The following is a 22,216-nucleotide window of genomic DNA, read 5'->3' on the forward strand; positions in this document are numbered from 1 at the left end:
GAGGTGGATTTCCAGGCCAGAGGCTTCCAGGCTGGGCCCGGACCCCACGCCGACCCCGGCCCCGGGGGGGCTCAGCGACCTCGGCGCCTCTTCAGGCCCCCAGTGAACCTCCGGGGCCCATAAAGGCTCCAGGCCGGCTCCCCGGAGGCCCACCAGCGGGCGTCTGGGCCTCCCTCCGTGCCGCGACCGCCAGGAGGCGCCGCCCGGGAGAGGAAGTCCAGTTGGGCCCGGCCAGGCTTCAGAGGCGCAGGGCGGGAGCCGCCTCGCGCAGGGTCCTCCCCAAGCCGGCGCCAGGCCCTGCCCTCGTCCTGTCCTGCCCTCGTCCAGCCCCGCCCGAGCCGCGAGCACTGGCGGGTTCCGGGTCCTGTGACCGGTCAGGCGGCGTCAGCGGGCGCGGCGGAGGGCTGGCCGGCCTCGGGGGAGTTTCCGCGGCCGCCGGGGGCGCGGCGGCAGATCGCGAGGCCGGGCAGGGGGCCAGATTCGGAGCCGAGGCGCGCCCGACAGCCGCAGCGCTCATGGCGGGCGGGGGAGCCGGGGACCCCGGCCTGGGGGCGGCCGCCGCCCCAGCGCCCGAGACCCGCGAGCACCTCTTCAAGGTGCTGGTGATCGGCGAGCTTGGCGTGGGCAAGACCAGCATCATCAAGCGCTACGTCCACCAGCTCTTCTCCCAGCACTACCGGGCCACCATCGGGGTGGACTTCGCCCTCAAGGTCCTCAACTGGGACAGCAGGACTCTGGTGCGCCTGCAGCTGTGGGACATCGCGGGTAAGCGCGGCCGCGAGTTTCCCACTCCAGAGCCCCGCCGGGCCGCCTGGCTCCTCTCTGCCTCTTTTCTTTTTCTTTTCTGCCTGAACTTGTCTGCCTGGGTACCTTTAGGAGAAGAGAGAGGCCCAATCCAAGGGCGAGATGCGATGGACGCGGTCGGCTGGACTCGGTGGGGCCCAGAGGATGGGATGGGCAATAGGAGTTGGAGCAGGTCCTGCACGCCAGAGCTCGCTCTCCTGAAGGGAGGCGAGGAGGCCAGGGGGCCTTTTCCAGAAGTTTGAACTCTGAATAATGCAAGTATATCATACATACACCAGGACTAGTTGAGAAGGCTGCTTTGGAGCGGGCCGGCGCCTCTCAGCCTCAACTCAAGTTCAGAGGGATTGGGTGACTTAACCCGAAGCTGCACTCCTAGTTAGTGACACCACCAAGACCAAAAGCCAGGTTCCTTTCCAGATCATTTTCCACCACCCGCCTTGGCTCTGAGACTGGCCTTTGTGAGGGAAACTCCATTCCTCAAATACTTTGCTCTCATCGGAAGCCGAGGACAGACACTCCGTGAAGATTTGGGAAAGCTTTTCTGAAACCTTACACTCACCCCTTCCTCTCTTGCTAAACCAACACCTAGTCCCATCCCTGGTGCCCTTGCCCCCCCCCCCCCCCCCCACTCCTCAATACACTGTTTCTCTGCCATTTGCTCTCATTTGTTCTGTTTGAGGAGGTACATTTCCCTCTGCTCTGATTTATGAACACTTGAACTTTGCCTGGTGTGGTGGTTGGGAGTGGGCGTTTTAAGATGATGTTAACTATTGGAAAGTTCATAGAAATGGTACCAAGCCAAGCGCCAGTGGCTCACGCCTATAATCCCAGCACTTTGGAAGGCCTAGACTGGAGGATCGCATGAGCACAGGAGTTCAAGACCAGCCTGGGCTGTTAGTGAGACCCTGTCTCTACAAAATACATACATACATATATACACATACGTACATACAAAAAATTAGACAAGTGTGGTCATGCGTGCCTGTAGTCCCAGCTACTCAGGAGCCTGAGGCAGGAGGATCACTTGACCCTAGGAGAGGTCAAGGCTTCAGTGAGCTGTGTTCTCACTGCTGTACTCCAGCCTGGTCAACAGAGTGAGACCCTATCTCAGAAAAAAAAAAAAAAAGTACGAAAATTACTCTGTTCAATCATTACAGGTGTTAAGAAGCACAGTCTGCAGTACAGCATTAGAATGGGAGCCGGTTTTGGGTTAGAGGACACCTGAGGCCACCCTTCATTCTACAGTCCCTACACTGAAGCCCATAGAAGGTATAGCTACCTGACTGGTAGCAGAGTGGTTGGGGGGAATCACAGGTCTACTGTCTGTCTGCCAGGTAGTGCTCTTGTCATTTATAGCTTGTTACATAAGAAAGAGTACTAAATAATTGTAACCTATAACTCATTCATTTAAGAGCACATTTCTGTCCCTCAGACAGGAGAATAAATGTATGCAACTCAGTTGCTCAGAGAAAAGGAGTAATCAGCCAGGGACTCAGCTTTTTGTTGTTATTTTTTGTTAACAAAAACCAAAAGTTCGTTTGAAAAGTCATCTTTGAAGCCAGAAGTTTTTTCGAAACACTTCCTGCCGTTGCACAGAACCCTAATGAGCAGTATTTCTGCTTCTTGACAAAGTCATGGATTCTAAAGGTTGCCTTACCATGTGACGGTCATTCTCCAGGAATCTGCAGCATAGCTGAGGATTTTCACAAAGATGGTTTTAAAACCTTGCTTACAAGGGTGATTGACCTTGCCTTACTCTTTATGTAAATTATGGCATTTTGTTATTAAATTACAATTGGGTCCTACTGCTGGTAAATCAGTATGAGTAACTAGATTTTTAAGTGTTTATAGTTAGAAACTTGAGAAAGTAAAAGCAGGAGTAAGATACAAATTTTCTTTCTGGTATCACCTCTTCTTTTTTTATTAATCACAGACCTCGAATGACAGGAAGGGGTCATATCTAGTTTTTTATCAGACTCTGATACACATCTGCCTGGATGGGATATCCTTGTACTTTTCACTAAATCCAAAGCTTGAGTTTTGCCAGGAAGGAAAACAGAAGTTTAAGATCTCCAAAAGGGATTTCTGGATGTTAGATATTGTTTCAACAGGTATTGTTGTCCCATACAGCAAGTACAGACCAGCAATTTACAAAATTAGAGGTAAATTTATAGAAATTATTAGGCTCACATGATAAGTAAGATTTTCAGAGATAGAATTTTAATATAAGGAAAGTGAGGGAGAAAAATAGCTTAGTGAGAGACCAAAAACAAACAAAAACCAAAAAAAACTGTTTTAGAGACCAAAAAAAGCAAAACAAAACAAAAAATCCTTAGCCTAAAGTTTGGAGAACTACATTACTAACTGTTTGATTTGAATATTTGAGCTACTAGTGAATCTCAGCTCATACCATTTGAATTAAGTAATGATGATGTAATGAAGGCAAACTGATGGCTGCTCCACAAACTTCCCCCATGGCTAAGCATACTTGCCTTATGTAGTAACAAAGTTGGATCATATTTAATTCTCAAATAATAGAAATATTCTTTGATTGCACAATAGTAGATAGAGCCAGCTACTTGCCATAACTAAGTTAAGGTGTGGTGTTTTTACTAGTTAGGTTTTTTTTTTTTTTTTTTTTTGGTTGCTTCAGTGAGAGGGCAAGGTAGTAAAGAAATTATGACAAATCTCTATGGTTGAAAGCTTTGGCAAGTATGATAGGCTAGAATTATCAAATGTTTTCTACACATGTAGCCCAGCATATTCAGCTGAACTCTTCAAGTTAAGAACCACTGTGATCCTCAGATACACAAATCTGTTCTTACGGCATTGAAGGAATCTGGCTTTAAAATACAGATGCAGTTTAGTGCAGTTTTTGTGTTAGACAATTGCCATCTCTTAACTCACACGTACTTTGGGACTGCTGCTCAAAACATAACTGAAATATACTAAAATCTTGAAGTCTTTGATAACAATTTACAGAGATCTTAATAAATGCATACTCAAGATATAGCAAGAGATGTCTCTGATCTTCCTTTTAATGCTCAGTGTAGGTAAAGTAGTATTTGGTTTACTATTATATGCTTATTGCTTATTAGTCACTATAGAATTTTTCAGGCAAATTGAAAGACTGGTCTAAGTTAAATCTTAAAAAAACAAGTTTGTCCATTTAGGTCTAGTATACTTTAGCCTTCATGTATTGACTGAGTGATTTGCTTTTTAGGATCAACATTTTTTAATACAAATCTGAATGAGTAACTCTCCTTTGGGCCAAAGGACAAATTTGGAACAGTCTGCTCTGAAGTTCATATAAATGATATTTACCCAAGCATAAAATGTGTGCTTGGAAGATATAAACCATATAATTTATGCCTAAACTTATTTTACATTGTTTTGATTCCCATCCAAAATAGAATGTGGATCCTGATTGCCTTGCTGCATCTTATACTTTGTCAATTAGTATACCTAGTAATCTCCCTTTGTCTTTTTTTTCATAACTCTCCTATCATCCTTCATGAGCAAGAATCTGCAATATTACCTCTGACACTTTCCTGATTTTAAAGGTAGTTTTCAGTCACATATACACATATTTCTAATTATGAAGAAGCCGTGCTTTGAGGAATTAGTCTATGCAATTAATTGTAGTCTCCATCTTAAACACAGATCCTGCAGTTAAGTTTCCAGTGTTTATTGGTGGCTGATTACATACCAGGTCATTTACAAGGCTTTTTAAAATCTTTGTTACATATGGGTAATCTGGCTCTTGTACTATCTTGCCATCCTCAGCCTTATTCAAGCTCAATTGCTGTGCTGAATTATAAGCAAAGCCTACTGGCCCATTTACATCTGTAAATCTTTCACTGTTCCTGAGTCCTGAGACACCTTTGAGTGCCACAGTCTGGGCTATCCATTCACAATTGTCCAGGCAGGCAGCTGGTCAGCATAGTAACATATTTGTATTACTGCACATGGAAATTCCCCTGATAATGGCAGTCCTGTTGCCCTTCCGTTTTGAATATGTTACCATTCTTCACTGCCTCAATTAGCCCTCATAAGCTAAAAGGTGCTCAGGTTAACAGTAGAGATAGTAGAGCACTGATAGGAAGTTCTACAACTTTCCTTTGCTCTCAGCCACTTGCCATTCTACCTTTTGAGTTGAATGAATTGTAGGTTTTAGTGGTCCTGTAATCTAAACACAGAGAGGTATAGTAACTTGTAAGGAGACAGGTTTCATGACTCAGATATGAAAGCAATACGCTTTTAAAAGGATAGCAGAATTTTGGTTTATTGATGTCAAAACAGCAGCACAAATACTTTTCGGAATTTTCAAATGTTCTGGTTATCATGAAATTAGTCATGTGTATGTTGTCTTGACCTTCCAATTTTCTTAAGCTTTTGATATGAAAATTTTAGTGAGTCTCATTCTGTTATAAATGTACCCAGGATTTTGTTTTTAGTCAGATATGATGGGGACATCAGATCAGGAGATGGATTGCCATTGGAAAGATAGTTTATTACAGTTCCCAAGAGTGGGGGCACATTATGCCACACCACACGAGACCACAGGGAAAAGCAGCAGGGTTGGTCATGAGAAGGAAGGAGCAAGGAAAATGCGTGGGCTGGAGCTTTTACTGTGGCTTTTGCAGGAAGGAACCAGTGAGGTAGGGTAGGTAAGCTGGGCAAGTTGAGGATTGGCTAGTTTGAATAATTTTGGTGTACTCTGGGCGATAGGAGTGGTCTCTAGTTGTCAAGTATCGGGCCCTGGGGTGATTTGGGACAGGGGATAGTGTCCCAGACTGCAGGAGCCTGGTGCAAGGAGACAGGTGGGAGGGTATGGATTTAGGATTGATGGGCTGACTGATATGGTGTGCATATCAAAGGAGTGCTCCAAGATAGCTCCTTTGCTGTCTATAGAAATTAGCTAACCGTGGGAGGGTCAGTCCCACCCCAGGCCCACAGTGCCCCAAGTTGTCAAAACATCATGAAATATAGAAAAACAAAGCACAATTAATACATATTCCCAGGCACTTACTAAAGATTGAGAGATTTAAGTATTCTTCCAAAGAAGGAAGATTTGAAGGTCTCAGATTTATAGCCCAGGAATAGCATTTCCTTAAAATAATGAGGATTTCATACTAAATCAACACTTAAGTAATAGAGAGTGGGCTACGTCCACAAGTTTAAGTTATCTTAGGTTTGTAGAGATCTTCTCTTGGATGGTGAAAGAAGTGCATAGATATAAATTTGGGGAGACTTCTGGAGGGTGAGAAGAAAGAACAAGGTAAAGTTGTTTTAGAATTCTGTTATTCAATTATATTTTTAAAAGTTTTTTTGTGCTTTTTAATAGTTGCGTAGGCTGCAAATATCTAGTTTTTTCACTGTTCTTTTACTGATCTTGAGAAAGACAGACCAACATGAAAATAAATGGATGGCAAGGGTTTAGTTTAAGGCTCTAACAGTCTTTCTAATTAACAGATGCCCATGTATTCTCCTCTTCCCCATTATTTTCGCTCACTTCTATCCAGATATTTTTCTTAAGCGTCATCTGTAGTGGTTTTCCTATTTTTTTCATTCGGTTTTGTTACTCTTTTACTTTACAGATTTATTTAATCTCTGTTTCAAAAGGTGGTAGATGAGCAAAAATGATACTTTGTACATGATTTAAGTTAGTTTTACAACTGGAGGAACTTAGCATATCTATGTGTTGTAAATCTTTGAAGCAACATAGTTAAATATAGGTTACACCTACTTAGGTTTTTGGAGAGCAACCCTTAATTTTATGTTACAATTATTATTTTAAATTCATCTTATCTTTTCCCACTCCATAATTAAACTTCATGTGTTTTGGAAATTTTTGTTTTTTAACTTGCTTTACCATCTCTGAAGCACTAATGAATTAGTTAAGAATTTCTTAAAAAGAGATTACAAATTCATTAAAATAGAAAGTATATTTTACTATTATTTTAGAAAATAAACTATTTCCCTAAATACATGGTCTTGGCCTTTTGATGCTGGGTTATTTACATTTTATTCCCATTGCTGTCTGGATTCAGTGATTGTAGAATATATAGAAAATCGGTATAACGTTCAAGTTGTAATACGGGAACCTAAAATATCAATGTTAGAGCCAGGAGCACTTAGTGATCCCTAAAGATCCCTGAGACCAGTTGGCATAGTTAAGCCAAAAAAGTTTCTTGCCTGAGGTTTCTTGAATTTGGGTGCTTGGCATTTTGAATCCGGGGTATAGTTGGACTTTTATCAAGTTTGTTTTTCTCTGCAAACCATTTTTACCATTACAGGGTATAGCACATAACGAGCTTATAGTTTAAAGCTTTCACATGTTTAATGTGCCATTTTTAAAAAGCATACTCAGGCTTTCATCATGCAATAAATTTGTGGAGCACTTAATAATAGCTGACGTTTATGCAGGGCTTACCTGGCATTTTACGCTGTTTTGAACTTGAAGTATAACTTAACATGCATAGACCCTAAATGGATACATTTATGAATTTTTATATACCATCTCCACTTCAAGATATAGAATATTCTTAGCCTCCTAAAACAGAAGTCAGCTACGTTTTCTGTAAAGGGCCTGACAAGTATTTTAGGTTTTGTAGGCCATTTCATCTATGTGGCTACTACTCAACTCTGCCATTGTAGGTCAAAAACAGACATAGACAATACGTAAACAAATAAGGGTGACTGAAGTCCAGTAAAACTTTTTCTAGCTGGATTAGGCCATTGGCTGTAGTTCATCAAACTGCCCTGGAAGCCTTAGGCAGGGACTAAGTTTAACCCTCTCAGTGACCCTCGAATGTAGGTATTATTTTATATACTTTTATGGAGGTATAATTGACATACAATAAGCAGTACAATTTGAAAAGTTTTTACATCACTATAGTCAATATTTCAAATATTTTTTATCATCGCAAAAGTGTTTTTCTCTTGCCCCTTTGGAATATATATACCCTGCCTTTCCCAAGGCAACCATTTATCTGCTTTCTCTTACTGTATTGGCATAGTTTGCACTTTTTTCAATTTGATATGAATGAACTCATGTAACATTACCCACCTGCACTTTGACCTGGATTCTTTTATAAAGCATAATGATTTTGAAATACATCCATGTTGTTGCTTGTATCCATGGTTTTGTTCGTTTCCTTTCTATTGTTGAGCTGTATTTCGTTGTATAACTAGACGATAGTTTTTATCCATGTCAATCTGTTGATTGACATTTTATTTGGCATCTGTGAACATAATGAACGTGACTTTGAGAGTTCCAGTTGTCCACATCCTGGTCAACACTTGGTGTATTCAGACTTCTTAATTTTAGCCATTCTTGTGGGTGTGAAGTGTCATGTTGTGATTTATATTTACATTTCTCCAGTGAGTAATGATGTTGAACATCTTTTCCTGTGCTTATTTTTTCATCACATACATTTTTTGGTAAACTGTCTGTTCCAATCTTTTGCTTACATTATTAATTTTTTTTAATCTTCTTTGGGAGTCTTGAGATTTTTATATATTCTGGGTACAAGCCCTTTGTCAGATAAACAGTTTGCATTTTTTCTCTTAGCCATTGCCTTTTGTTTTCACTTATTTAACCATGTAATTGACACTTTTAATTTGCCATATAGTGTGGTTGTTTAAAAAGTACACTCTGATGTCAGGACTGCCACCAAATTTTGAATCCTAATCTTGGGAACCAAAGAAAATGAATTAATATTTTTAAGCCACAGGATCTTCTTCTAAATTACTTGTCATAAACATTTCTGATTTTCTTGTGCTTACCAGAAAGGTTATATGAGTAAATATTTAAATAAGACTTACTAGTAAAAGGAAATACTTGAAATTTACAGATGATTCACAAAAAAAAAAAAAAGAAAGCAACAGTCACCAGAGTTTAACAACTCTTTGTTAACTTCTAGGTTTCTAACTGTTCTTTTACTCATTTGGCACCCCACTCTCTTTTCTAAATTAAAGATATAGTCCAAAGGAATAGTTTATTACCATGTAATTATCCTGAAATCTTACTTTTTCAATTTCCTAATTTAAGACTATCATATCTTGTTGCTTAGTCTTTTCATATTCAATAATTACATTATATAAAAATGGAAGTGGTTGGTAATGTGTGCACTGCATTTGAAATTGGAGTCTGAATCATTTCAATGCATATAGTCTTTCTGCAGAATAGCGATTTTGAACAGTTGGCATATCATCTAAGTTTTTATAAATGTCAGCATTATGAGCCAATGAACTATATAATGGTCAGATTTACATTACAATAAAATATGAGCATAATAGTAGGGTTTCATGTGTGACCATTTGTTACAGTAAAATTTAGACCTTTGGACTATTACAGTACAGCTTCAGTTAAACCATATGAGGAGTCATCACAAAACAAACCTTAAATTTATGCATTCACGTTTGACCATTGTTTTATTCTTCTTCCATTATTTCCTAAAACAATATATAAAATTGCATTGTAGAGTTTGGAGAAGGAAGAATTTTATATTTTGGGGTATCTTTGCATCTGTGCAGAGAAAATGTATCAATAAAATGTAGATAAAGCCTGTTGCTCATGTGTTTCAAGAGGAAAGTGTCTTTATCATAGAACAGAGTGATACATCTTAGATGTGCATTGATTGCCAATCATTTTTCCTTCACACTGTAGTCAGTAACTAAGTCAAGGCAACTGCAAGATAGTTCAGAAAGGCTAGCATCCCACTTCTATAGGTGTGTGGGAGTCAGAAGACCTGGATTCTAGTCCTGTCTTCTTTAGTCAGTGCCACTATAATCCTGGCCAAGCATCCATTTTCCTGTTGTTACATCTGTCAGATGAAAAGAAGGGTCTTTCCTATGCCAAAGATTAGTACAATAGCAGATAGTAAGAGAACGCTTTGCAAAGTCCTATATAATGTACAAAGCATATTTTTCCCAAAGTGTTTGACATAAATTATTTTAAAAGTACAATGATATTTGAAGAACCCTGGAATTGATTCTTCTTGTAACAACACAACCAGTTGTGCTTTTTGTTCTGAAATAGATTTTCATGTATCTACTACTTACAGGAGTGAAATCTTGCATATTGAGTCAGAAGTGGGTATGGGCTAGAGATATGAAGGAGAGATGAGTTGAGAACATGAGCTACTTTATCTCATGTCCAGCCCTAATCTATTTGACTAGCATGTTACCCACTGCACTTATCTCCTTCCTGCAGGCTTCATTTCTTCTATTCTTGTCTCTTCTTCCTCTACTTCCAGCTTTATGTTTTCCTTTAGTGCCTCTCTTCTCTTAGACTAAGGGGAGACGAGTCGGAATAAATGACAGACTTTGTAGCTTTAAATATTGTCATATTGGTTTTTATGGAGAATATGTTGTACAGAACATAAAACTAATTCATTATGTACTTAAACCAAATTATCAGACACATCTGCTCTATGGGTCATGGTCTGTATGGATAGCCTTAATCACACCAGGTTATGTTGCTGTGGAATGGAAGACATTTGTTCATAGTGTTGCTCTTGGGGTAAAAGGGGTTATACCTAAATGTAGACCCTGTCTGAATTACAAGTTTTTAATTTTTTCTTATATTTATGTCTAGGGCAGGAGCGATTTGGCAACATGACCCGAGTATACTACAAGGAAGCTGTTGGTGCTTTTGTAGTCTTTGATATATCAAGAAGTTCCACATTTGAGGCAGTCTTAAAATGGAAAAGTGATCTGGATAGTAAAGTTCATCTTCCAAATGGCAGCCCTATCCCTGCTGTCCTCTTGGCTAACAAATGTGACCAGAACAAGGACAGTAGCCAGAGTCCTTCCCAGGTGGACCAATTCTGCAAAGAACATGGCTTTGCCGGATGGTTTGAAACCTCTGCAAAGGTGAGATCTGCTTTGCTTATGCATCTTTTGCTTTCTAGCTCATAAATCTGAGCTGTAACTGTAAAGTATTTAGATATATTTATGTGAGTGGTGTTTGAAAGTCTGGAAAATGAGAAGTGTAGCATGGATGTGTTATAGCTTCTTTCAGTCCACAACAGGACTGCTTTCCAAATTGGCTAATGGCTAATAGAAGGGCAGATTTTCCATCAAAACAAAAAGAGTTATTTAGGGCAAAAAGCAAATGACATTTTCTGTGAGTTTGAGTTTTTAACTGAGGTACTTCTCATGCAACTAGAGTGGTTGGGGGTATTGTCAAGCACAAGAATTTTTGGTTTTTACAAAAGGCTGAGTGAATAGGAAGATGCCTCTGGTGAAGATGTGTGTCACATGCAGGACCATGTGAAAAGATCAGAGAGGAGATTTATTCAGATGATGTTTGAAGAGTTTTAGGTTAACTGTGTACGGAAGATTTGAAACAGCCAGAAAGTATCAACATTTGTGGTATGCTTCATAAACAGTAGAGTGAGAATTTTTTCTTTTGTCTATTATGGAAAGCTGAATAAAATATTTTCTGAAGGAAAAAATAAAACACTAAGTTGACTTTCAAAAATCTTAACAGTCTAGTGACCGGGCATGGTGGCTCATGCCTGTAATCCTAGCAGTCTGGGAGGCCGAGGCGGACGGATCGGGCAGATCGCTTGAACTGGGAGTTCGAGACCAGCCTGGGCAACGTGGTGAAACCCCGTCTCTACCAAAAATACACAAAGTAGCTGAGCATGGTGGTGCATGCCTGTGGTCCTAGCTTCTCGGGAGGCTGAGGCTGGAGGATCACTTGAGTCTGGGAGGCAGAGGTTGCAGTGAGCCGAGATCATGCCACTGCACTCCAGCCTGGGTGACAAAGTGAGACCCCATCTCAAAAAAAAAAAAAAATCTTAACAGTCTAAATGTAGAAAAAAGGTGAAAATTATACATATATAAAATGTTTGGGGGAGAGTTACGTGCATTGGAAGTTTCACATAAGGGGGTTAGTGACAATCAGATTTATGTAAGAATGATGAAATGTTTGAAAAATTCTGTGATGACAGATAAACATTATACCATAAATTTGTTGAAATCATAACACAGTTCTAGCTTTTAGTTTATGTTCTGTGGATTTCTTGTGTGTGTTTACGGGTGTTTTTATATATGTATGTATGTATCATTGTTCCTCCAAATCACCCACCTCATTCTGGATATTTACTATCAGATTAGGTTTAGCTCTACTAGAAACTTACCCTTAGAGTGAGAAACTGCTTGATGCCAGTGATGATCTGCGGGATAAAAGCAAAGCAATGAGAGACTGCACAAAAGGAGACCGCTCCAAAAATATTGCGCAACAATGGAGTCACCGGGAAAAAAAAGACTATCTACTGCAGGCAGAAATGTACACTCCTAAGCTGGAGGCTAATTGTTTGAATAAATATAGCATCTTAAAATTTCCTTTCATAAATAAAACATAGTGATAGAAGAAAGATGAAGCCCAGGAGTGCTATGTGAGCACTTAATCTGACACGAAGGAGAAAATCACAGAAAGAAAGCCTTCTTATAGAGAAGTCACCTCATTCTCCCAAGAAGCTAGGACCACAGGCATGTGCCACCATGCCCAGCTACTTTTTGCATTTTTAGTAGAGACAGAGTTTTGCCGTGTTGCCCAGGCTGGACTCAAACTCCTGAGCTGGAGTGATCTGCCTGCCTCAGCCTCCCAAAGCACTAGGATTACAGGCGTGTTCTTCTGGACACTCATGCCCTCTGTCTGCTCTGTATGCCTATTGGGTGATTTGCTCTACTTGCCAGCTTTGCTGTAAAAAGACAAAAAAAAAAAAAAAAAGGGCAGTAAGTATAACTGCTTATGCTAGTGTGCATTTTGGTGGAGGAGTTTTATAAATGATAGACAAAATTCCCCTTTAGGCTCTATTTAATCTTTCAAATAATAAATCCAGATTTGCCCCCAGATGTAAGACGTCATGTGACTAGTAGCTTGTGACTGTGTAAGTCATCGGTTTCACTTTATGTATGGATAGGATTACACGCAGAGGTGAAAGGTGAAACACTGGTTAAGAGTAAAAGTTTCAAGTTTGCTCTGTGCTTCCGTACAAATATAATAGAAGCACCTTCTGTAGAATTTCCTTAGCAGTAAACCAGACGTGTTCCAAGAGAATAACAGTAATAAAAAAATTTAGGTTAAAAATCTTAGAGTTAAGGCTTAAAGTACTGCCTAAATGTCACTAAGGTACACTTCTGAGCTGGCCTGCAGCTAACTTCAGATCTGACTTTTGCTTGAATTGCAGTCATCTGAATTTCACTAGGAACATAGGCAAAAGATAACTTTTGCAAATAAATTTCATCATTTCGCCTTTATGGCAAATAATGGATTTCTAATATGAAACTTTAATAATATTAACATATGGGAATTACATTAACATGTGACTAATTACACTAACATTGGAATTTTAACCAACTGCTTCCAAATACAGTTAGAGAATTTTATAATTATTTGATATAATGGGGATAGCTGGGACTGAATGTCACTTGGACATTCAAAAGATCAATACTTGAATTAAAGTTAACACTTATCTTGGGAGTGGAGGTAAAAAATAAATAAAAAGCTTGTTTCAGTGCTATGAAAGATGCCTGTAAATAGCACAGCTGTTTTAGGTTTCTTGTTGTCTGAGAAAGGCTTTACAAATAAGGAAAAAGGCTACAATGAACCTCATAGCATTGGATTGGATTAGACATTAATATGAGCTTCAGGTTTCATATGTGTGTGTGTGTAAGAGTATATGCATATATATGTGAGTGTGTATAGATATATGTATGTACACACACATATGTGTAAACAGATAAAGAAGTTGATACAGATGCATGTGTGTATACATACATTTATTTATTAGCCATACCTGCTGAGAGGGCTTAAAAGGAATGACACCACAGAACCGATTAACTTACCTCGTGCTCAAAATTCGGTTTTTAAATATCATTCTCCAGTAAAAAGAATGGGAATCTCTGGAGAAATGTCTGATTTTAGGACGGGTGGAACAAGTCAAGTAAAGATGTGCCTGAGATATTTTGTTGTGCAAGAAACTAAGGAAATGCTTACGAAATGATGGGGACATGTGACAAAGATACAGGATACTGCCATACAAGCTCCAAACATGTAAGACAATTTGAGCAACAAACTAAATAATTATTGTAATGGGTTCAACTTCTAGAGTAAACTAATAATCCATGATAAAAATGAACAAATGAATAAAGAAATGGGGGAGAAGGGAACCTCTTTCTTTTTTTTATTTTTATTTTTATTTTTATTTTTTTATTATACTTTTAAGTTTTAGGGTACATGTGCACAATGTGCAGGTTAGTTACGTATGTATACTTGTGTGGAACCTCTTTCTAACAGTAGAATTCCAGCTAATAAATGTAGAAGGAATGGCAGAAATAAAAAAGTCACCATTAAACACCACAGTGATGATTGTTGTAGGGAGGAATTAATTGATGATAACATTAGTGGGGAAAAGTGCAGTGAGAAACAGGATATTTACATATTTGCACTAAGTACAAAGGGAAAAATAATAACTTTTCTGTGGAGAAACATGGCAAAAACAACTTTAAGCAATGTGCTTCCTGATAAACTGTGCAGGGTACATCACTTGTGTTTTATTTCTGCCAAAAATACATACGTTGAATTTAATGATAAGGAAACATCACATCACAGATGGAGGTATATTCACCGGCCAGAGCTCTCTGAGAGTGTCAAGGTCATGAAAAGCAAGGAGAATGAGGAACTGTTCGAGAGTAAAAGAGACCAGGATGACAACAGTGAAATATAGCTTATGATCCTGGATCTGAAATAGGGCATTGAGATAATTGATGCAATTTGAGTAAGCTTTTTAGACTAACACTGATACAACACTATTATGTAATTTCCTGATTTTGATAGTTGTATTCTGGTTATCTAAGATGTTAACATTTGAGAAATATGTGTGAATGGTAGGAATGTTTACTTTTTTTGCAATGTTTTTGTAAATCCGAAATTATTTAAAAATGAACAGTTAAATATATTTAAAAATAAGCACAGTTTTTGCAATGTGTTACCTACTGTGTATTTAATGATAACTTATAATTCAGTCGCACAAATGCTGTGACGGCTAATAATTCCTTAGGGTGTCCTTAATGGACATTGCACTGACAACATTGTTTCAGGCTAATTTATACATGACAACTAAAAGGAATAATTGGTACTTAGAGATGGAAAAATGACATGATACATTTATCACATTTTAATGTTGTTTGAGCCCTTTCAGTTTTTTTCACAGTGTATCCTGACTGCTTGAATTAGATATTCAAGGGCAGGAATTTTTTTATTTGGAATGGCTTCATTATATGAATTGCAGCCCAGAGCAAAGATTCATTTTCAACCATCGAGATAGCTCATGGAACCTCAGTGGCAAAGGTTTAAGATAGGAACATCAGAAAAGGTGTCCTTCATAAAAATAAGGGAATTCTTTCCATCGCCACATTATTCTTTAACATTCAACTCTAAGTGGGCACACACTTTAGTATTAGAGGAAAGTGGCTGTGCACTTGCTGCCACCTCTAACAGATTTTCCTGGTCCCATTCATACTCTTAATGCCTTATTCTAAGAGTTAATCCTAAAAATTAATCCTGTTCTTCATTTCTGCGTTACAGGATAACATAAACATAGAGGAAGCTGCCCGGTTCCTAGTGGAGAAGATTCTTGTAAACCACCAAAGCTTTCCTAATGAAGAAAACGATGTGGACAAAATTAAGCTAGATCAAGAGACCTTGAGAGCAGAGAACAAATCCCAGTGTTGCTGATACGGCTTCTGCTTCTCTTGTGTGGGCCTCAGCTCTGAAGAAGTTCCTGAGAATGGGTTACAGATGTCATGTTAGCTGGGAGTCTTCCCACAGGTGGCACTTCAAAAGGCAGCACCACTGGGCGCCTGCACTTATTTGAAAATGGAACTTTGGGAGAAGTATCCCTGCTAGTGGCTCTGTAACTTAACAGATGACAATTAGGCTTTTGTCATTGTTGCCATCATATGGAAGATAATGTTTACATCCTTTTAAACATTTTTATATGACAATTCCTCAGGATTTGGTAAGGCTTCCAAGTTGTAGCTTTTAGTGTAAGTGCTGGGGTGGTAATAAAATGTTACCTCCAGTCTTATGGTCATTTTGAGTCTTATTTTTGCCATCTTATTGCATCCTTGCTTTTTAGGGGGGTTTTTAGGTTCTATTAGCCACAAAGGCTTGAGGTTTCTCTTTAGCGATTTTCTATTCAAAACTTTGGAAAGGCCAGGTATGGTGGCTCATGCCTATAATTCCAGCACTTTAAGAAGGTGAGGCAGGAAGATCACTTGAGCTCAGAAGTTTGAGGTCACAGTGAGCTATGATTGCACCATGGCACTCCAGCCTGAGCAACAGAGTGAGAACCTCTTTCTTAAAACAAAACAAAGCAAAACAAACAAACCTTTTGAAACTTCGTGTAAAATTATTTTCCTTACATATAACTAACTTAACCATTCATAGCTGGTGTGGCGTGTGGTCGCTCTTCTTAAATACATTAAAATGACCTTCTTAATGACTGAAAAAGTACTCATAGCACATCTGTATTATGGATGTTTCCTTCTGGATATGGTTACTACCCCTTGCAAACTATATAAATGAGCATTTCTTCTTCTCTCTCCCTAGTCCTTTCTCTCTTCTTCCTGTGTGTTTATGTTCATAACTGAGGGCCTAAGCGATATGATGGTTGCAATTGTTTCTCAAGTCTGTGATAGCAATGGTCAAGGAGAGAAAGTATTTCAAAGCATATACAATTAAATCTGAGCTTCTATAGTATGAATTGTGAAAGACACTAGGTCATGTGTGGTTTTATATAAGGGTCGGGACATTTAAAGTATAATATCTAAGAAACTTAAGGCAGACTCACAATGTCTGCATTACCATTTAAGCCAATTAATGAAAATAATAAATATTTTGACCAAAGTCTTACTTTTGAATTAGTATAATTCTATAATAGAAAGGTAATATGGGATGTACTTTTCTGCCTTAGAAAACTTTGTTCACTTTTGCCTTTTATTTTTAAGGGACTTACTTATATCATGTCCAACTTACTGATTTAAGAAAAGTCCAAACTTACTTCTTCCTTTATTATTATTATTATTATACTTTAAGTTTTAGGGTACATGTGCACAGTGTGCAGGTTAGTTACATATGTATACATGTGCCATGCTGGTGTGCTGCACCCATTAACTCGTCACTTAGCATTAGGTATATCTCCTAATGCTATCCCTCCCCCCTCCCCCAACCCCACAACAGTCCCCAGAGTGTGATGTTCCCCTTCTTGTGTCCATGTGTTCTCATTGCTCAATTCCCATCTATGAGTGAGAACACGTGGTGTTTGGTTTTGTGTCCTTGCGATAGTTTACTGAGAATGATGATTTCCAATTTCATCCACGTCCCTACAAAGGACATGAACTCATCATTTTTTATGGCTGCATACTATTCCATGGTGTATATGTGCCACATTTTCATAATCCAGTCTATCATTGTTGGACATTTCGGTTGGTTCCAAATCTTTGTGATTGTGAATAGTGCCGCAATAAACATACGTGTGCATGTGTCTTTATAGCAGCATGATTTATAGTCCTTTGGGTATATACCCAGTAATGGGATGGCTGGGTCAAATGGTATTTCTAGTTCTAGATCCCTGAGGAATCGCCACACTGACTTCCACAGTGGTTGAACTAGTTTACAGTCCCACCAACAGTGTAAAAGTGTTCCTATTTCTCCACATCCTCTCCAGCACCTGTTGTTTCCTGACTTTATAATGATTGCCATTCTAACTGGTGTGAGATGGTATCTCACTGTGGTTTTGATTTGCATTTCTCTGATGGCCAGTGATGATGAGCATTTTTTCATGTGTCTGTTGGCTGCATAAATGTCTTCTTTTGAGAAGTGTCTGTTCATATCCTTTGCCCACTTTTTGATGGGGTTGTTTTTTTCTTGTAAATTTGTTAGAGTTCATTGTAGATTCTGGATATTAGCCCTTTGTCAGATGAGTAGGTTGCGAAAATTTTCTCCCATTTTGTAGGTTGCCTGTTCACTCTGATGGTAGTTTCTTTTTGCTGTGCAGAAGCTCTTTAGTTTAATTAGATCCCATTTGTCAATTCTGGCTTTTGTTGCCATTGCTTTTGGTGTTTTTGACATGAAGTCCTTGCCCATGCCTATGTCCTGAATGGTAATGCCTAGGTTTTCTTCTAGGGTTTTTATGGTTTTAGGTCTAACGTTTAAGTCTTTAATCCATCTTAAATTAATTTTTGTATAAGGTGTAAGGAAGGGATCCAGTTTCAGCTTTCTACATATGGCTAGCCAGTTTTCCCAGCACCATTTATTAAATAGCGAATCCTTTCCCCATTGCTTGTTTTTGTCAGGTTTGTCAAAGATCAGATAGTTGTAGATATGCGGCGTTATTTCTGAGGGCTCTGTTCTGTTCCATTGATCTGTATCTCTGTTTTGGTACCAGTACCATGCTGTTTTGGTTACTGTAGCCTTGTAGTATAGTTTGAAGTCAGGTAGTGCGATGCCTCCAGCTTTGTTCTTTTGTCTTAGGATTGACTTGGCGATGCGGGCTCTTTTTTGGTTCCATATGAACTTTAAAGTAGTTTTTTCCAATTCTGTGAAGAAAGTCATTGGTAGCTTGATGGGGATGGCATTGAATCTATAAATTACCTTGGGCGGTATGGCCATTTTCACGGTATTGATTCTTCCTACCCATGAGCATGGAATGTTCTTCCATTTGTTTGTATCCTCTTTTATTTCCTTGAGCAGTGGTTTGTAGTTCTCCTTGAAGAGGTCCTTCACGTCCCTTGTAAGTTGGATTCCTAAGTATTTTATTCTCTTTGAAGCAATTGTGAATGGGAGTTCACTCATGATTTGGCTCTCTGTTTGTCTGTTATTGGTGTATAAGAATGCTTGTGATTTTTGTACATTGATTTTGTATCCTGAGACTTTGCTGAAGTTGCTTATCAGCTTAAGGAGATTTTGGGCTGAGACAGTGGGGTTTTCTAGATATAGAATCATGTCATCTGCAAACAGGGACAATTTGACTTCCTCTTTTCCTAACTGAATACCCTTTATTTCCTTCTGCTGCCTAATTGCCCTGGCCAGAACTTTCAACTTTCAAATAAAATTGTAAGGGTTTTGTGACACAATCCAAAGCTAATGCAAAATGAGACCTTGACCAAATTTGTTTTATACATTAAGTGAACTTGGATGGGAAAGATTCATTAATTTATTGAGAACAAAAACAAAACCAAAGCCTAGGCTGGGCGAGATCTAATCCCAACACTTTGGTAGGTCAAAGCGGGAGAATCTCTTGAGCCCAGGAGTTCAAGACCAGCCTTAGCAACATAGAGAGACCTTGTCTTTACAAAAATCAAAAACAAAAACAAAACACTGAAAAACACAGCAAGAAGTGCATTTGCTTTGACAGCTATGTTCTGGGAATAAATAATAGTTGTCAGGGACCATAAAATGTAGCTCTCTTTTCATTAAACCTAAGTTTTGCCTAGAAATCACATATATGTTTATATATTATATATTTAAGTAAGAAAAAAACCCTTTTGACCTCTTTGGATCTGTACTCTACATATCTACATAGCACCAGATTTTCTGAAGTGAAAAAGTAAAAGACCCTGATTTAAGTAATATATATCATTTAATGACTATAACATCTGTTTATTTTTTTAAATATTGAATTAACTCTTTCTTTCTAAAATATGTTTCATACTCCTTAGTTTTTTTCTACTCTAGGTACAACTTTTCAACCTTTTTTATATTTCAAAGTCCAATGGTATTAAGTATGAAATGGTGCTTAACCTCAAATATTAGAAATATAAAGCTTATCCTAAGTAGTTTCTGAAAAGATTGCAATCTGCTTGGAATTTTCTTTTTTATATATTAATTTTCATTTTTACAAGAAATCCATTGTGTTTAAATTCCCTTAACAGTACATTCAAAATCAGGAATATTACACTTTCATTGCCCATCTTTACAATTGTTATTAACTTCTCAGGGTAATTTTAAGCATTGGTAATACCTTAAATAAATTGCTTTTTGTAAACACTTAGATTATTTTTTGTGTGAGATAGTTTATTATATTTACCATTTCCTACAGCTTAGAAATAAAACTGAGTCACTATTTCACATTACTTTTAAAGTCTTGCCACAATTTGTTTTTATAACTTAAACATAAAATTTGAATTTAGGGTGAGCTGCATAAATAGCCAAAAGAAAAGAAAGAAGAGAATACTCTGACTTATTTACTTTGAAAAATCAATTGCATATACATGTGTGTATATGTATATATACACACACAGATACACATAAAAACACACACTGGATGAGATGCTGGCAAGAAGTACAGAATACCTCATTAATTAAAAGGATTTTTTTGCATGTGTCTCAGGCATCATAAATTTACCAATGTTCTAATTATATCTATATAATTTGTATACGTACATATAAATTGGGTTACATATATATTTTATATGCATATATACATATGTATACATATATGCATACTTATACATATGTACATATATGTATACATAAATAGAAGTATGTATATATAAATGTGTATATATACATACATACATTTATATGTATAAATGTGTACATATATGTGCAATATGTATATATACATGTGTAATATGTATATGCACATGTATGTGATACATATGTGTGTGTACATGTATATGCAATTTTATGTGTGTATGCATACATACTATATATACATACATAAAACATATGTATGTATAATATGTATATTTATAAAGTACATATATATGCATATGTATGTAACTCAATAATGTTTCTAAAAGTGACTGTTACCATAAGCTGTGACTTTTCAAAATGTTGTTTGGTTTCCTGAAATATGTACATAAAAGCACCCAATTTGCTTAATGAAAAATCCTGAGCCGTACTTCAGACTTACTGAGTTAGTTTTGTAGGGATGAGACTCACTCAGAAATCTGCTTTTACAAAATATCTGATGTTCATTTTGGAAAACCTCCTAGAGTAAATACCGGTAGTTACAGTGTTATTCAGTTTGAAATCTATCATATTATTCAAAACATGAACACTCTTGAATTATAGCACTTTCATTCCCATTTGTAAATCATTGTTATTAAAAAGCCTGAATATCTGGAGCCTGCAGTGAGCCGAGATCGTGCCACTGCACTCCAGCCTGGGCGACAGAGCAAGACTCCATCTTAAAAAAAAAAAAAGCCTGAATATCTTAAACCATGGACAAACAGTATAAATTTGCTTCCATCCACTGAAGAAAACAGAAGCTAAAGGGTTCTGATAGGCTGGACTAATCTACAAATATTGTTGCTAAAGCTGGCTAGCTATTTGGAATAAAAAGTCACCTTTCTATCTCACTGCTTCCCAAAATGATACAATATAGAAAATAGCCTAAATGTAAAAACAAGAAATAAAGCTACAAAAAAATTAGCATACATGGGAAAAAAATTGATATTGGGCTAAGAAAATCCTAAATTCTCAAGTGCTGAAAGCAAGGAGGAAAAGATGATAGATAAATTTGATTACATCGAAATATCTGGTATAGCAAGATGATATAAACAAAAGTGTAACAAGCAACAGACAAAATATTTGTAACCTATTTAATTTTGTAAGGGCTAATAAGGGGTATTAAGAAAACTAAGAAAAGAAACAAAAGATGTAAAACAAGTATTTTATGGAAGAGGCAAGTCTTAGGAAACGTTTTAAAAACTCAATAAAGGTGTTATTAGATTCACAAAGAATGTGTAAGGTTGATTATATCTCTGATATTTGTGAACATACACAGAAAAATAGGTATTCACAATCTACCATTAGACTAAATTTATTTTAATAATTACTACCAAGATTCCCTGCAAAATTGCTATTCAGTTTACACTCTTAGTACATGTCTTGCCAAGAAGAGGAACTGTTACTGTGGGGAAATAGAATTAAAAACAAAATCCCTTTCCAATACATAAAACTTCTTCACAAAGACACAGTAGAAAGGAAGTGGTTTTATTATTGAATAAGTACTAAAGCAGAATGTGATATGCACTACAGGGAATACTGTAAGACACTGCAAAGATGAAAATCTTATTCTTTTTATGACCCACAGATTCAATGCATTACATACATGTTGTCAAGCTAATCTAGTGCTTAATCAAATAACAGTCATTTTCTTTGCAGGGTTCATTTTAAATTCACTTGGTAATTGAGATGATGATCTGTGTTAGCCAGTTGGCTTTATCTAAAGGAAAACTCAACTTCTTATATCTTTATGCCAGGTGGTAGATTTGCAACTTGGTGCCAGGTGCCCAGCAAAGTTAGGCTTCTACCCTCCTACAGAAACTGGGAGATAGGGCCACTATCTTCCTACATTTCAAAGAGATGGTACTCCCC

At 37.8% G+C, this 22,216-nt stretch overlaps 1 protein-coding gene across 1 annotated transcript; it reads left to right on the forward strand.

The window, feature by feature from the left end:
- The first annotated feature begins 364 nt into the window (after positions 1–364).
- RAB32 (RAB32, member RAS oncogene family) lies at positions 365–15,920 on the forward strand. The gene is made up of 3 exons (XM_031012587.3): positions 365–765; positions 10,409–10,686; positions 15,413–15,920. Exons 1-3 carry the CDS (start codon positions 516–518, stop codon positions 15,560–15,562), a joined length of 678 nt encoding a protein of 225 aa, XP_030868447.1. The 5' UTR covers positions 365–515; the 3' UTR covers positions 15,563–15,920.
- The last annotated feature ends 6,296 nt before the right edge of the window (positions 15,921–22,216 follow it).

Source organism: Gorilla gorilla, chromosome 5, assembly GCF_029281585.2.
Source record: "Gorilla gorilla gorilla isolate KB3781 chromosome 5, NHGRI_mGorGor1-v2.1_pri, whole genome shotgun sequence".
Taxonomy (NCBI): Eukaryota; Metazoa; Chordata; class Mammalia; order Primates; family Hominidae; genus Gorilla; species Gorilla gorilla.